Here is a 17,906-nt window from a genome sequence, read left to right on the forward strand (position 1 = left end):
TGATATCGCCTTGTACGTTCTTGATAACACGTGAGTTTGGTGAAATGTGATTTGTGAATTTGTTTCTCTTATTCCCATCGAGTGGCAGGGTACTGTGCAAGGGTGTCAGTTTCATTTATTTCGACCAGTTCTCAAAAGATGCGTGCTTAAAGCTGTCGCTGGTATCCTCCTTTCTCTAATCTGCTGAACTGAGCTTCGAAGCTGCTATCCATTGACTGGAAACGCATATTTAAGGCATTCTTGAGGCATGTTTTAGCTGCGCAGCTGATCATTATCTTTCAGTGCCCTGAGCTAAAAGGAATTATTGGTTTTACTTATCATATGTTATAGCACCAGCATAGACGATTTATTTCCTGCCTGGCCTTTATGCCTAAAAAACTCTAAAGATTGCGTTTGGTAGCCTCACAAAGAATTTTATTCCTCAACCACATGCCTTGAAAACTTTCAGGATGTTTATCATCTTGTTACTGAAACCCGAATGATCAACAAATACCAGGTAATCGTGGACAATCCCGACAGTTTATTGTTGAAGCCCAGTTAACGGATGTTCGAGCGATCTACCAACACAGCTTAGCTAGATTTTACTTTGTATCGGTGCTGCACTCCATCAAATGCAGACTCCCGCTTTGTGGGTAAAGAGTTGCTATGCCCAGCGAGCAAACATACAGCGTAGAAAAAAAAATGGTGCAGTTCTAGAAAACTATCAACTAAAATTACACATCTGTCTCTCAAGGTGTGCTTTTCGTTGTCCTCCGTGATGCAGTTGCATGCAGAGCTCAGAAAACAGTCTTATGGAAGTGAATAATGCAAGTCCACTACGTCTGTACTGAAGGCCTCGCATGTCGTTGTGTTCGTGTAGCTGAGGTACTTTACAACGGCTATGTATATGATCTATGTACACACTCGAAAGGTGATGCTTCAGGTACTTACAGATTATTATTTGTCACGTGGCTTCTGCAGAGGCTATGGCTCGAAGTAGAAGGTCTTCCTTATGAATCTTGGAAAGAAAGAAAATTTCATGCTGAAGATTGGTGCCCCGTTGACAGGGCAAGCAGCGTTTTCAGATTTAGATTTGACAGAAGAAAAAAGGTGAGCTTTTCCACGGTGGCCTTTCTGACGGATATTGTTTCAAAGCTCGTTTCCACCGCTTGTGCTGCCTTAGATCGGGACATTTCCTCAGGAAATACTGTGAAGTAGCCTCTTTGTCGGACATTACAATCTACAGGTTCAGGAAAACAGTCAGTCAGAAACAATGCTTACTAGACTGCGCTTATCGATGCGCCCTTGTTGCGCTGGAGAACGAAAACACATGCGTTGATGCACGAGATTTTGTCTTCCTCTGGCACTAGCTTGCCGACAAACAAAGTTTGAAATAAAACAAACTTCAAATTAAAAAACTTAAAAAAAATACCCTGACATGGCTATTTTGTCCGCGGCGTTAAGGTACGGTTCGTGGGCGTACTATGGGCCTGGTTGAAGAAGTTTTCTTATCTGTTCTGGTAACTCTTGGCCACCGAAGACTTGAACGTTGTTGCTTCTTTGGTTTATGGTCTATGAGGTTTAATGCCCTAAAGTGACTCAGGCTTTGAGGGACGCCGTAGTGGAGGGCTCTGTAAAATTTCGACCACCTGTGGTTATTTAGCCTACACTGACATCTCAGAGTACACTGGCCTCTAACATTTCGACTCCATCGAAATGCGAACGCCGCGGCCGGGATCGAACTCGAAACTTTCGGGTCAGCAGCCAAACTCCATAACCACTGAGTCACCGCGGCAACCTCGCTGTCGTGTGTGCTGGCTCTCTTCTTTCTTGTCGGAAGTTGTGGTCTAACCGTGTTCCAGACGAATTCCGTTAAACACTCGGTGGTCCTTTTCCATTCCTGGGAAAGCTGACCTCTAGAATACTAGCCGGCAACTTGTTTACAGAAAAGTCGAAAACAGTCAATTAAGTGAAGGGCCTCTCGCCAACACCCGGAATTCAGAATGCGGCACATTCTTACCGGATGTCAGATAGACGTAAGGTGGAAAGTTGGGCGAGTTGAATCTTATTCATGATGAAGTTAGCGCCAAAAACGAGGACTAAAGTAGGAGAGAAGACACAACACGAGCGCTTTTTCGCAACTAAAACTTTAATGGAAGAACACATGACATATATATCAATCTTGTGAAGTAAATAAAAAAGAAACATACATGATATCGTCAAGATAAACCTTAGAGGGCGATACATCTGAAGAGTGCTGAGGGTGCAAAAGGTACATAAAAAGTGCAAAAACAGGAAACTTCATGGTCACAATCAAGAAGGGCAAACCAAAATACCCCAACCCCCCCCCCCCAAAAAAAAAGGAGGGAGAAGGAAATGATATTAATTCCACGTGTGATCCAGATATGCCAGATCCTTTGCTGTTAAAGAAATGGACGGCGCGCTTATGCATGAATTTCCCTGTCGCGAAATATAAAAAGCCTCGGTAATTTCGCGCTGGAGGCGTTCTTTATGATGTGATAGAATTTCAGCCTGCGCATAAAGTGGATTGCATTTTTTCTTGCACACTGGCCCACATTCCGGCACACAATCCAGCTTACACTCTTTACATCCTTGGCAATGGTCAACCAAATGCGAGGACTTCGACCCAGAGAGCGATTTCTCGTGTTCTTTTAGCCGCACGTTTACACAACGCCCTGTCTGACCTATGTAGGTCTTGCCACAGGAAACGGGCAGTTAATACACCACACCCGTTTTGCACGCGATGAATCCCGAAGTATGGCATGTCTTCTTTTTTTTGTTTTGTCCTCTCTGGTTCCCTATTGTTCTGCTTACTAGGCCGCACACTTTCTTGAGCTTGTTTGGAGCCGAGAAGATTACCTGTACGCCATAGCGCCTGGCCACATTGGCAAGGTTGTGCGAAAGTTGATGCTTATATGGTATCACCACTTTTTTCTTCTTTATCTTCTCGTCCTTTTCCTTCTCTGGGGCAATACCTTTTACCCAGCGGATAAGTTTTTCGCATGCAAAACTAAATGCACTGTCCGGATAGCCTGATGACTTTATTCTATTTACCTGTTCATGAAAACTTTTACCCATGTCGTGCGTGCAGGACTTTACCAGGACTGAACGTAGGCATGAGAGTACAATGCCATTTTTAACAACTTTCGAGTGGCCTGAGGCGCAATTCAGTAGGGGTTTTACTGATCGCGGATGATAGCGCCAACAAACATGAGTCTGGTTGAAAGATAGCAGCACATCAAGAAACTGCAATTTATCTCCGACTGGTAATTCGAATGTGAAAACGAGACCATGTCCACATTCCCGGAAGACCTTCGAAATATTCACAACGTTGTCGGTGAAGCGTGCACTTTCCACAAATACCAGATAATCGTCCACGTACCTAAACACATGAGAACACATGCCGTTTAGACGGCTTTCAAGACATCTGTCCACGCTACCCAGGAAGATGTCGGAGAGTACGGGCGCCACACATGAACCAATACATACACCTGACTTCTGTATGTACGTTTTGCCTTCCCAGGTGGCATAGGTAGACTTTAGGTAAAACGAAAGCAATTCAAAGAAAGACTCCACCGGGATTCCTCAACTATTTCTTAATATTAACTCATCATTTGATTCACAAATGCAGTTCTTCACGCTATGCATAAGGGCCGAGTGAGGCAAAGAATAAAAGAGGTCGGTGACATCAATGCTGAAAGCTTTGCTGCTACCAGGGTTACACTTCAACAACACATCTACCAGTTTTTCAGAGTTTGGAACCAAATATGGGTCATTAATATGTAGGCCGGACAAGTACTTTACTAGATAGCTCGAGATGGCATGTTGTCATGTGTTTCTTAATGTAACAATCACACGGAAAGGGATATCTGGCTTGTGTGTTTTCGCCGAAAAGAACATATCTGAATGAGTTCTTTTCGCATACGTGACTGCCGTGGCAAGTCTGTGCAGGTTCATGCCTTTACGTAGCTCGATAGCTTGCTTTTTGACCTTCGAGGCTTTCACGTCTACACCGTTGAAATTCTTTACGATCGCCTCCTGTCCTTTGACTGCATGCATGCTCTCGGGAATAACAACGAAGAAGCCTTCTTTATCCGACAGAAGTAACCGTAACCCGGAATAGACAAGGAAGTTAGCTAAGCCATAGCTTGGATCAGACTTACAAGGTTGTGTCCCAGTGTCAGTTCTTGCAATCATGTCGACACATTCCTCTACACACCTGGGGCGAGTCTGTTCAGGCATGCACTGGGCGATGGTTCTACCAAATGACAGTTTATCGATGGGTGTCCAGGACGGTAGGTAGGCGAACTTCGGTCCCTGTTGGAGGGTCCTCGTTATGGGGAACTAGTGCCTTCCGGATCGACACCTAAAGACCCTTCAACAGGGACCGAAGTTCGCCTACGAACCGTCCTGGACACCCATCGACAAACTGTCACGGAGTCTTTCTTTGAATTGCGTTCGTTTTACCTGAAGTCTACCTATGCCACTTGGGAAGGCAAAACGTACATACAGAAGTCAGGTGTGTGTATTGGTTCATGTGTGGCGCCCGTACTCTCCGACATCTTCCTGAGTAGCGTGGACAGATGTCTTGAAAGCCGTCTAAACGACATGTGTTCTGATGTGTTTAGGTACGTGGACGATTATCTGGTATTTGTGGAAAGTGCACGCTTCACCGACAACGTTGTGAATATTTTGAAGGTCTTCCGGGAATGTGGACATGGTCTCGTTTTCACATTCGAATTACCAGTCGGAGATAAATTGCAGTTTATTGATGTGCTGCTATCGTTCAACCAGACTCATGTTTGTTGGCGCTATCATCCGTGATCAGTAAAACCCCTACTGCATTGCGCCTCAGGCCACTCGAAAGTTGTTAAAAATGGCATTGTACTCTCATGCCTACGTTCAGTCCTGGTAAAGTCCTGCACGCACGACATGGCTAAAAGTTTTCATGAACAAGTAAATAGAATAAAGTCATCAGGCTATCCGGACAGTGCATTTAGTTTTGCATGCGAAAAACTTATCCGCTGGGTAAAAGGTATTGCCCCAGAGAAGGAAAAGGACGAGAAGATAAAGAAGAAAAAAGTGGTGATACCATATAAGCATCAACTTTCGCACAACCTTGCCAACGTGGCCAGGCGCTATGGCGTACAGGTAATCTTCTCGGCCCCAAACAAGCTCAAGAAAGTGTGCGGCCTAGTAAGCAGAACAATAGGGAACCAGAGAGGACAAAACAAAAAAAAAGAAGAAGACATGCCATACTTCGGGATTCATCGCGTGCAAAACGGGTGTGGTTTATGAACTGCCCGTTTCCTGTGGCAAGACCTACATAGGTCAGACAGGGCGTTGTGTAAAAGTGCGGCTAAAAGAACACGAGAAATCGGTCTCTGGGTCGAAGTCCTGGCATTTGGTTGACCATTGCCAAGGATGTAAAAAGTATAAGCCGGATTGTGTACCGGAATGTGGGCCAGTGTGCAAGAAAAAATGCAATCCACTTTATGCGCAGGTTGAAATTCTGTCACATCATAATGAACGCCTCCAGCGCGAAATTACCGAGGCTTTTTATATTTCGTGACAGGGAAATTCATGCATAAGCGCACCGTCCATTTCTTTAACAGCAAAGGAGCTGGCATATCTGGATCACACGTGGAATTAATATCATTTCCTTCTCCCTCCTTTTTTTGGGGAAGTTTTTTTGGGTATTTTGGTTTGCCCTTCGTGATTGTGACCATGAAGTTTTCCTGTTTTTGCACTTTTTATGTACCTTTTTCACCCTCAGCACTCTTCAGATGTATCGCCCTCTAAGGTTTATCTTGACGATATCATGTATGTTTCTTTTTTATTTACTTCACAAGATGGATATATATGTCATGTGTTCTTCCATTAAAGCTTTAGTTGCGAAAAAGCGCTCGTGTCGTGTCCTCCTACTTTAGTCCTCGTTTTTGGCGCTAACTTCATCATGAGTCAGATAGACGGTCAGAGAAAGCAACGAGCTGCTTGAAGCTCAGGTGGCCAGACTCCTAACCCGATGTACCTGGGTGAAACTTTCTCTCCAGACTGAAATTTGCAATTCAGGCTGCCAAAGACGACCTTCTATAGTTTTTAGACGTACAGGCAAGGTAGGAAATGAATATTTTACGGTGGTCGTATAACACAAGAACAGTAAAAGAAATCAGTAGTTTCATCTCGGGGCACTCAGGAATAGTGAAGAAATATGTAGCTAAACATGCCTCAAGAATGTCTTAAATATACGTTTCCAGTCAATGGATAGCAGCTTCAAAGCTCAGATCCGCAGATTATTTATTTATTTATTTATTTAAAGTACCAACAGCGCCCATGAGGCGTTATTGTAAGGGGGATATTACTTAATACAATAACACATGCAAAGAAGATATTGGGAAACATGTCAGCATCACGGAAGACAACGAAGAGAACACCTTGAGAGACAGGTATGTAATTTTAGTTGGTGGTTTTCTAGAACTGCACCATTTTTTTTTACTCTTTATGTTTGCTCGCTGGGCAGGGCAACTCTTTACCTACAAAGCGGGAGTCTGTTTGATCGAGTGCAGCACCGACAATAAGTAAAATCTAGCTGAGCTGTGTTGGCAGATCGCTCGAACATCCGTTAATTGGGCTTCAACAATAAACTTTCTTGACTGTCGACCAACCAAGATAATCAACGTCCTGAAAGTTTCCAAAACATGTGGTTGAGGTCTAAAATTCTTATGTGAGGCTGCCAAACGCAATCTTCTACAGTTTTTAGACATAAAGGCCGGGCAGGAAATAAATCGTGTATGCTGGTGCTATAACATATTATAAGTAAAACCAATCATTACTTTTAGCTCAGGACACTCAAAGATAATGAAGAACTGCGCTGCCTAAAACATGCTTCAAGAATGCCTTAAATATGCGTTTCTAGTCAATGGATAATAGCTTCGAAGCTCAGATCCGCAGATTAGAGAAAGCAGGATACTAGCAACAGCTGTTCGCACGCATCACCGGAGAACTGGTCAAAGAAATGAAACTCACGCATTCGCACATTACCCTTCAACACATTTGAGATAACAGCAACAGATTCACAATCATCCCGTATATCATCCTCCTCTCACATGGTATCAATAACATGGCAGAGCGATATCAGCTGGATGTGCTTCTCTACACCCCTATGGAACTGACCGGTATCTGCGCATCCATGGATTGCAAACTAGACTCCGAATCTTGGTGCTGACAACGGCTGAATCATCCGTCATGACGAATCATTTCTTGAATGCATCGAAGGTGTCGTCTAGCATACAGATTTATCACGCGGAGCCCAGTACATTAGGCAGAAAGGGCGTTATTTCTCTACATGTCCTCGAGAGCACGGAAAAAATGCGGAAAACCAAGACCCAGATTCACGCAGTGTAACCTAGTGTCTTGCACGCAATGGGTTCAGCACCAAAAGCGTGTTGTAGAAAAATTTAGACAACACAACATTGGAGATTGTTGTAGCGTATGATATACGAAAGCGAAATCATTGGCGTCAGCAAAGCCACCGTGTTTCTCGCAGGCGGTGAAGTTCAGTTCCTTCAAAAAAGCTGACTTCACTGGGCACTGTTTTTTGTTTTATGTTTTCAAACTTTTTATATTTCATAATTATGTGATTACAACCTGTCATGCGTATAATTGTTTTCGATAGCCTTTAAAGTCAGTTACGAGTCCGTGCTGGTCATGTGTCCTTTGTTTTTGTCTTTGTCTTTTTTTGCGCAGTTTGTTGCAATGGATAACTACCGACTTGATCAAGCAGCTTTACTTCTAAAACAAAGTGATAAAGCTGCGTGCCAGCGACTACGAACGTAACCAAACAAACATTGCAAACATTCGCGACATTCATCTCTGCCTGCTGACTCAACCAGTTCAATCGTGCGGCCAAGACTAACAGCACAGGTATTAGGAAGCCCACAGAGATTGGATGAAATACAAGGACGGCGGGAAAAGATTTAGGGCGACATGCTACCATCTCGAACTGTCAAGCGAGGGCCTGACTTAGTGGTCTATGACAACTAGAAACAAATGCTTCTGTGTTTGCTCAATCACTGATTGGAAAGCACCAGAGGCTATAATACATTGTTTTTTCCCGCTCCCTATTTTCCTGACGGAGAATTTCGGTAGTTACCGGATACGTGTTACTTTATGCGGCCGCAGTTTATCATCGTTTGTGAGAAATGTTCTCCTGATTTTGTCGAGCATGCGAGGTGGACGAACATCAATTTGTTTTGTTTATTACGTACTGCGGACCCTTGGGTCAAAGCAGGGGTGCGGGAGAGGAGATGGTCTGTTAGAATGCATAATATAATGTCGAAAAAGTCAAGAACAAGGAAGCAACATTTTACACAATGTTTAATCGCACTGTGTAGCTGCCTGTAAACCATAGTTCGAGTCCAATATTCACCGAAGGAAAAAAAAAGTTCAAAGTATCTATTCGAGCATAGTTGGACAGGGTTACAAAATTATAGAATGTTCTCAGTATTCCCGTCCTAGAAAGCGTGAAGAATTGAAAGATTTACAAACCGTGCGAAGTTTTTCGGTCTATCTTTGCTTGATAAAGTTTTAGCATGCAGGTACAACAAAGAAAAAACGTTTTACGACTAGAATTATCCTGATAAAAATCTTATATCTTGAGGATGAGAGCAGAGCATATAAGGAGCCATTCCACGAACTCTGTGACGTTTAGCGCACAAGATGCGGACATAGGCAGCGTCCGGGAGACACACTCGAAACTGATAATAGTATGTGCCTGCTTGTGCAGTTTGAAAAGAAAGCATTCCATGGCTCAGGAATGGAAATAGGTCTCCATCATTGATCTGAACCAGCTCTGCTCTCATTGTGCTATGCACATTGCAAACGCCTGTGGCATCGCGTTCAGTAAGGCAATAATAACCTGTCATTTTAAAGCCTGAAGAAGTTTACACACCTTCAAATCTTGTAAACAACTTTAGGTATTCCCCTTTATTGTTTACTTTGTATTATCAAGAACCGTATGTCCTCGCTCTCTATACGAGAGAGGAGCTAAACTAAATTGCCGTCACAAATTTTGTTCTTGCAACGTTAGATACGAGCAGAGCTATTGAGAATCAGGGTGTTTCATTGCCCTGCATCACCTTCTTGTATATAAAACGAAGTGTTTACAAAATAACATCATCGGTATCGTTTTCACGTAATATAGAATATAAGCCAGCAACAGGCACGCACGTTTGTGCCGTAAAGGGGGTCAAAAGATGTTTCGGTGCCACCGTCATTAAAGATTCTTAGAGGAGCATGTATGTTCACAGCCTCAAATCCGTCCACTTATTTTGATAAATAAGTACCCATTTTTCGTTTTGGATGGCTTTCATTTTTTTTCACTTGGGTGGAGTGCCAAGGAAGGAGTGGAATATTCTACTTGAAGGAATTGATGGGCGCTGCAGAAACACAGAAAAAGGATGAACACACAGGACGAAGCGCTTTCTAACAACTGTTTAATCTCTGAAGAAACATGACTATATACACACAGTTGACGTCATATCATACACAGAAGAGAGACCAACGCACGCGCTGACGACAATGGAGGAAAAACCCTCCCTTTTCTGTGTATGATATGACGTGAAATGTGTGTATATAGTGATGTTTCTTCAGAGATGTTGTGTATCAGATGGACGCCAGGCTGGAACTGAACAAACGTTTATTGAAACAGTGCCTTTTTATAGGCCGATGAACATGTGATCTGCCGACGACTGCTTGCGTGGCTGATAAGCGATACATGAAAATGCAGTTTTTAAAACATGCGCTTGCGCTATCAGTACACCACAATCCTTTCTCCTAAGATTATTTGCACAATCCAAAACTGACTAGCTAGACATCAATGCCATAACGCAGGACAGGTCGTCGAACACGCGTTGATCTTCGCGGCTCGACCGGTACTTGGGTGGCTTGGCCTGGACTCGCCCCAGGGGTTGCTTCTGGGCTAGCAGACAGCGGCTGTGGCTGCCTAGCTGTAGGAGGAAGCCTGACGTGGTAGTCCTCACTTGTGACTGGGTCAACTTCGAGCCGCGTCCAGGCGCTCCTCAACTGGTTGCGGTGCCTGTGATGACGCTCACCGTTGTTTAGCTGTACCACGTACGACACCGCACCTCTGACTGCCACAACCCTGGCAGCCTTCCACCTTGGACCTGGACAAAAGCTTTTAGCGTAGACCGCGTCACCGACACGAAACCTTTTAGTCTCCGGTCGCTGTAGCTCAGGCGCGTGTTGCCGGTCCGGATGAAGTCTGTCTAACGCTGACCTCAGTCTTCGTCCGAACATTAACTCTGCTGGCGATTTTCCCGTGACCGAATGTGGCGTCGTGTGTTGCTTAAACAGAAACCGGGAAATCTTGCACTGCGTCGAACCTTCCTGCTGCTTCTTCAATGCTTCTTTAACTTCTCTCACCATCCTCTCCGCCCTACCATTGCTGGCTGGGTGATAAGGTGCAGTGAAAATAGCACGCACGCCATTACACTTCAAAAACATTTGCAACTCTGTGCTAGTGAAAGCTGTGCCGTTATCTGAAACGATAACGTCAGGTACACCATGTGTCGCAAACATCTTCCTTAAGCTGTTGACGACAGCCGTAGCTTTCATGGATGGCATGATTTCGACTTCAGCCCAATTGCTGTACGCGTCTACCACGACTAAGAAAACTTCTCCTTTCACTGGGCCAGCGAAATCAATGTGCAGTCGACTCCAAGGCTGATCTGACTTGATCCAAAAATGAACTGGAGCCTTGGGATCGCTTTGCCGGTTACTCTGGCATGGATGACAGTGCCAAACGAACTCCTCAATTTCGTGGTCCATCTTCGGCCACCACATGAGCCCTCTAGCTGATGCTTTCATGGCACTGATCCCTGGATGATTTGCATGCAGGAGTTGCAGCACATTCTCTCTTGCTGCGGTTGGAATTATGACGCGATTCCCCCACAGTATGCAATCACGATGCAATGACAACTCCGACCGTCTCACCTCATAAGGCGCAAACTTGCTGTCCACTTGTGTTGACGGCCAGCTACTGAGCAGCCATTCCTTTACCCGGGATAGAACCGAGTCCTTTTTTATCAGTGCAGAAATGTCTGCCGCTTGCAGCGGTGCGCAGTCGACCGCTTCCAACAAGAGCACGTCCCCAGGCGGTCTTGGCTTGTCCTCGTCTCCCGGGGCGGGTAGACGACTGAGTGCATCGGCGTTGGAGTTGTCTTGGCCTCGTCTGTACTCAAGGTGGTAGTTATACGCAGACAACAGTAAAATCCAACGAAGCATTCTAGGCGACACAACTTCGGGCACTCGCTTGTCCGTGTTAAACAGGCCGAGTAACGGCTTGTGGTCTGTTATCACTGTAAATTCTCGCCCAGCTAGGTACTGGTGGAACTTTTTTACGCCAAAGACCACAGCCAAACCCTCTCTATCAATCTGAGCATAGTTGCGTTCACTGACGCCAAGAGTGCGAGAAGCATAAGCTATGGGCTGCTCCTTCCCCTCATCCGCACGATGGGCTAGAACTGCTCCCACCCCCACAGGCGATGCGTCGCAGCACAAAATTAAAGGACGCTTGCAATCGTAGGGCACAAGTACGGAGTTTGAGCCGAGTAAATTTTTCAGTCTCTCAAAAGCCCGCTGATGCTCACCTGCGCACTTCCATTCGTGGTCACGGTCGAGCAGTCGATAAAGCGGTTCGGCGGCTTCCGTCCTGCCCTTGAGGAAACTGCTGTAGAAATTCAGCAATCCCAAAAAGGCTTGCAGCTCCTTTTTGCTTGCGGGCGCAGGCGCTTGCCGGATGGCGTCCGTCTTGCTTCGGCTGGGATGTACTCCTGAGTCATCAATCCTGTGTCCCAAGAATTCGATGCTCGTTTGGTTAAATTCGCACTTGTCCTTGTTTACTCGTAGCTGTGCCTTCTGCAGACGCGATAGCACAGTCTCTAATCTCTCGGCGTGCTCTTCAGCGTTACATCCAGAAATTAATATGTCATCCAGATAAGCTTTCACTCCGGGAATGCCCGCTAACAGCGTGTCGATGACTCGTTGAAACACCCAAGGTGCGACCGAAATTCCAAACGGCAGCCGCTTAACCTTGTACAGTCCCTTTATCGTGTTGACTGTGAGCACCTCAGCCGTCTCGTCGTCTAGCGTAAGCTGCTGATAAGCTTGGGCTAGATCCAACTTGGTAAAAAACTTGCTTGAACTTAGAGCTGTCAGCATTTCAGCTGTAGCGGGCAAGGGGTATCCACTGCTCTTAATAGCTTTGTTTACGGTACTGCGATAGTCGCCGCAAAGACGTAAAGTTCCATCTTTTTTTCTTACCACTACCAGTGGTGTTGCCCAGTTGGAGTAGCTGACGGGCTCCCATACACCTTGTTGCACCAAGCGGTCTATTTCGTTGGCCACGTCATCCTTGAGGGCCAGTGGAACTGGTCGACTTTTGAGGAACACCGGTTGGGCGTCATCTTTCAGTTCGATGTGAACTGGCGGTCCGTTGAAGCCAGGAAGGTCCCTGCGAAACACCTCGGGAAATCGCGAAGGCACGTCCTCCACGTTTACTTGCTGTATTCCCCGCAAGCCAATACCTAACGGGTTAAACCAGTTTCGCCCAATCAGGCTGTTGCCTTGCTTCTGTACTACGAGCAAAGGTAGCTTTGCCTTTCTGCCTTTGAATTCCACCAAGACACTTGCTTGACCCAGCACGGGTAACGCCTCCTTTGACCAGGTTACGATAGTTGTCCCAGAATCTTGCAGTGGTATTTTACCGTGAATCCTTTCAATAACTCTGAACGTATCTTCACTCACAATTGAGCACGATGCGCCAGAATCAACCTCCATCGGAACTTTTTGCCCTTCAATCATTACTTGAACCATGAACTTCTGTTCATGCTCATTCACTTCGCACAGGGAAAACAACGCACTCATTTCGTACACGCCCTTGCGCTTATCTCCTTTCTTCTTTTGCTCATACGCTGTCTTCCGAGCAGTTCTACTATCGTCTTTCGACCGACAAGCCTTAGCTATGTGTCCAACCCTTTTGCAGTTGAAGCATGTCGCCTTTCTAAAAGGGCACAAATGTGGAGCGGCTTACCGCAGGTGGACCCCTCCGCTGGGGTGTCTTGCTTCGCACGGGTTGCTTGTACCATTTCCTGGCCGTCCGTCTCGTATCGACCGTGCTTGCGTATGTCTCGCTGTTGCTTAGCGGTTGCTTCTGCAGTTGTGGCCAAGTCATACGCAACCTTAAACGTAAGGCTGTGTTCTGCGAGAAGTCGCTGCTGAACACCTTCGTTCCGGAGTCCGCATACGAAACGATCCCGCATCATGACGTCCAACGGAAGTTGGGCGCTGCCAAAACCGCAGTCTTCGGCTAGCTTCCGAAGCGCCGTGACGTAGTCCGCAACCGATTCCTCGGCAGCCTGGTTTCGCCTGTAGAACAAAAACCTTGCATACAGCTCCGGAGGCTTTGGATGCAGGTGCTTGCGAACGGCAGTCTTGATTTCTTCGTAGGTGTCTGTCTGTCTGCTGTCTGTCTTTCTGGTTTCACCAAAGTTACGATGAGCCCGTACACTTCTTCGCCGCAGCTGCTCAACAGGACTGCTCTTTTCTGCTCTTTCGTTATCTGGTTCGCTTCGCAGAACATTTCCAGGCGCTCGACGTATTCGTCCCATGACGCGTTCGTGCCGAGACGATACTCGCCGATCCTGCCGACGGCCATCGCCGTCGCTGCCTCGTCGCCAACTGTTGTGTATCAGATGGACGCCAGGCTGGAACTGAACAAACGTTTATTGAAACAGTGCCTTTTTATAGGCCGATGAACATGTGATCTGCCGACGACTGCTTGCGTGGCTGATAAGCGATACATGAAAATGCAGTTTTTAAAACATGCGCTTGCGCTATCAGTACACCACAAGAGATTAAACAGTTCTTAGAAAGCGCTTCGTCCTGTGTGTTCGGCCTTTTTCCGTGTTTTTACAGCGCGCACCAATTCTTTCAAGTATGTATTCCAATTAGCCCCAGTAGTAGCTCTTTTGGAATATTCCAGAATGCTTAACCCAGGGAGCAAAAAGACGACGCTGATGTTCTCCACACAGCCGGCATCATATTCACACTTCTTGTCGCATGTCAGTAGTTGAACGATTCTGGCATAAGCGGAAATTTCGTTATTCATTCTCCAATTTTTAAGCTGATGTCTATTTCTTTCTTGCATGGCATCCAGCCTATACTCACGCAGTGTGGCTACCAGCAGTGAGTCGCTTATACGATTTTATGTTTCTGCATTTTTTTTGTGGTCCTGCAGAGCGGCTGGCACCGTACAAGCACCTACATGGTGGAATATACTTCGCGGAATCCATACCGAAGACCAGTTTCGGGAAGTTCAAGAGGAGGCTGCTTCCTGATTTTCTGAGGTCACTCAAGAGGATGGACAAGCCTTGCGCCTAACTGCGTAGGAAGGAAACCCCGTAATTAGCTCAGATGGGACATTCCACTGTATGCCATGTTAGCTTTAATGTATTGAGCGCTGGAAAGCGCTTGAAATTGCTTACAAGCTTGAAAGTTGGAATTCAGAAATACCGCACAGTAAATATTCCAGTCTTTCTAAAAGACTGGAAAGAAAAAAAAATTGATGCTGATGGGACACTACGCTTTCTCATCGAGAGCACAGCCTACTTTTTTCATGCTCAAAGTTGAATACGGAGAAAACAAATAGAATTTCTTTGGAGAGCATTGGCTGGACTATTTATCAGTAGTGTCACTTTGGTATCGAAGAGAAGGAAGGTAAGCTACTGTAAAGAAATATATATATAACATTGTGTGCTTTCAAGCGCGTGAAATTCATGAGCACGCTGCTCTAACCGCGTTCACAATGAAATTGTAGAAAGGGCGTCAAATCAAGTAAGTAAGATAACCATTATTAAATTAGACTTACCTGTGCACTTAGCAAGCGTTGTCTGAGGGAGATAGGATTTCACGGTGGGAGTTTATTTAAACTCCCACCACAAATGAATGTATTGAACCTAAATTATAAAACTTTATCTCGTCCACAAGCACAAACTGTTTCAAAGTGGTCCCCATCAGCAACCTTACATTTTCGCGAACTAACCATTAGTTTGTTTTTTCTTTCACAGAGGTAGCCTAAAGTCCCAGCAGGGCATTACTTGAGGGGGCGGGGGGGGAGGGCAAAAAACACAGTCATAACTACGAACAGCATAATAGATGGTGTTATCATTATAAGCCAGAGTAACAAAAAGATGGCAAGTAAGCGGGAATAAAAAAAAATAAAGAACACCTTTCCCTGTACGAAAAATGGCGGCTGCTGGAAATACACCAAACTCATGGGTGACCACTTTCTAGGGTGAAAAAAAAAAGTAGATTCTGGTAGTCCTTGACCCTGGAAAACACAAAAGAGCAAGGAATTGGGCTAACACAGGAAAGCGCAAAACAGCACGGAATTGGGCTAGAATCGGCGCATCTTGTAATCACATACCGCGGCTTTCCTGGACATCATCAATTGAGGGCATCTGTCCGCTCCCAGTACCCAAGATCGCGTAAAAGGAAAAATGATATTTTGTCACTGAGAGAAAAACTAAAGAATGCGGTGCGAGGTTGCGGTAGGATGCTGTTAGCGATGACCTACTCTTCCTACATGCTGCTGAATCTACCCTACAAAATGCTTCCTCCGCTCGCACCCAGTTGTTTTACCAGCCGTAAAAATAAATGAGATGTCCCGAAGATGAAGACCCCGCTGTTTTTCTATGTTCAGCGTCGTGCAGCCAGTGGTGGCGGCTGTAGAAACAGAAGTATTTTTTCAGATTTTGTGGGGCTTGCTTTAGCGCCAAGTGGCAAACAGGATAAGGATGAAGAGAAGCGTACCGCCAGTAAATATCGCTCCTAATATCTTAGCTCTACATCCTGTGCTGTCGTGTGTATCACTCCCAGTCTTGTTTGCTCTCATCAGTAAAACTACGAAGCCGAAAGGACGCTGGCACGAGCTGCGAGTCGTAAGATAAAGAGTGCAGCTAGTTTTCGTCACCGTCGCGCTCGGTTTTTTTCTTGCGTCGGTGTCATACGCAGTACAAAAAAGAGCGCATTATAAATTATTTTCATAATTTTTACCTAGATAGTAGCTGTATTTTTTTAACTGTTTATAAAAACGAATGCCAAGATAAAACAGCGCAGTACGCCAAAATTGAACCTGAGAAAAAAAAACTGATCTGAAAGCTTGGTGAGTTAGAAGCAAAAATTGGTCACACCTCCATAGGAACCCACATTGGCGGACATTGCAGCGCCAGCACGTTGAGGGGGCTCGCACTGGCACAGGCAGCGATAAGAAAGTAAGTCGGGCAGGTTCATACATGAACAGCTACGCGCAGGTGACAGCTAGGAAGTCGGGAGGCGATGGAGAGAAGGGGACCAAGGTAAACAAAAAAAAAAATACGGCCTCAGTCACTGATCACTCAGGCAGAAAAATTCGAAAGTTAGGAGTGGGGAGAGAGAGTACCCTAGTGCTTATCGCTGGTGACTTAAACATGAGGAGGTGCAAAAGAGCTATAATGGAGGGTGTAAAGTTTGAAGGCGGGTAGCAGTAGGGGTATTACCAGGGAGGACAATAGACTAGGTACTGTAAGAGACAAAAAGTGAACTTTCTGAGAATGTTGCAGGGCGTAGTTTGATAGTGGTAGCACCGGGGCTAAATGTTGTCCTGCGTAGTGACGTTTACAAGTAGTGGAGAGATTAGCTGAGCGAGTTGACGGTATAAAAGCGATAGTAAAGGAAGTGCAGGTAGTGGTGTGCGCAGTGCCTTAGGTGCAAGGAAGGAACGGAGACGTTGCCAACGACGTTGTGAATCTTAATTTGAGAGATAAGAAAGTTAAGCCTGGAAAAAGGCTTTGAAGAGGCAGACATAAACAGGGAAGTGCACACAGCAGTCGTTGGCAGAGGCTTTACACGAGATGGCATCTATTTTAGTGGAAGGGTACGAGCAGAGATCGGCTGGCGCATGGCAGGCCGCGCGTTAGCATTTTTAGGGGGTCCACGGCGGCTGAGGGCGTAGAGGTAGGGAGAAGCGAAGTAGAAAGTGTAACAATGGCGGCTGAGCCCAACAAAATGGCCACCAGGAGGCCCAGCAAGAGAACTACTAAAAAGAATTGTGATGCCAGGATCAGTTGCATAAATATTCGAGGGGGTTGAAAGAAATCGAATGTGCCTAGAAATAGAACCGCTGTTAAAGGACGAAGAAGTAGGTGTGTACACTCTCTGCCAGACACATCTCAGGGATCTAGAAGATCTACCGTTAATCTATAACTATGTCTGGGAAGCGTGCAACCGAACAACGGTGAAGAAGGAAGGAGGAGTAGGCATGCTGATCCATGAAGAAACAAACTGGCAGTGAATAAAATGAACTTGCAAAGAACGTGCCTGGGTATCAGGTACGATAGCCGGTAAAATGAAATGGCTAGGGGTAGCTTACTTAGGGACAGGGCACAAATGTAGGCAAGAAAACAAGGATCTAGTTAAGTGTCTAAATGACGATATAATGCAGTTTGGAGGCGGTGCCCCTATTATTCTGCTTGGTGACATGAATGGCCACTCCGATTAACTAGATGGACACATAGATTGTAAAGGGAAGTTAATGCTAGACTTCTGTCACCAGCACAACCAAGCTATTGTCAATAAACTAAATGTGAGGAAGGAATCACGGGGAATTTCGTAACAGACAGAGGACCATTGACTACTGCCTAATGTTGCAGGGAATATATAGCAAGCTCGCAATAATAGAAATAGATGGAGAGGAGAATTACTGCCTAGGAAGTTATCATAAATGTATTAGTCTACAGTTGGGAGCCCTGTTTAAAAGAGAAATGCAGAGAAGTCAAAAAAAGAAAGCA

At 45.5% G+C, this 17,906-nt stretch overlaps 1 protein-coding gene and 1 pseudogene across 1 annotated transcript in view; one reads left to right on the top strand and one right to left on the bottom strand.

Annotated features, from left to right (window-relative positions):
- LOC149326774 (uncharacterized) overlaps positions 1-14,460 on the top strand; it is a 53,921-nt gene extending 39,461 nt beyond the window's left edge. Inside the window, exon 6 of the mRNA XM_089563967.1 lies at positions 14,318-14,460. Within this exon, the coding sequence (XP_089420093.1) occupies positions 14,318-14,460 (143 nt within the window). The remainder of the gene's footprint in view (positions 1-14,317) is intronic.
- LOC149326775 (uncharacterized) lies at positions 9,378-13,735 on the bottom strand (annotated as a pseudogene).
- Positions 14,461-17,906: the final 3,446 nt, after the last annotated feature.

The sequence above is a fragment of the Amblyomma mixtum genome, chromosome 10 (assembly GCF_055824585.1).
Source record: "Amblyomma mixtum isolate Tamu chromosome 10, ASM5582458v1, whole genome shotgun sequence".
Classification (NCBI taxonomy): domain Eukaryota; kingdom Metazoa; phylum Arthropoda; class Arachnida; order Ixodida; family Ixodidae; genus Amblyomma; species Amblyomma mixtum.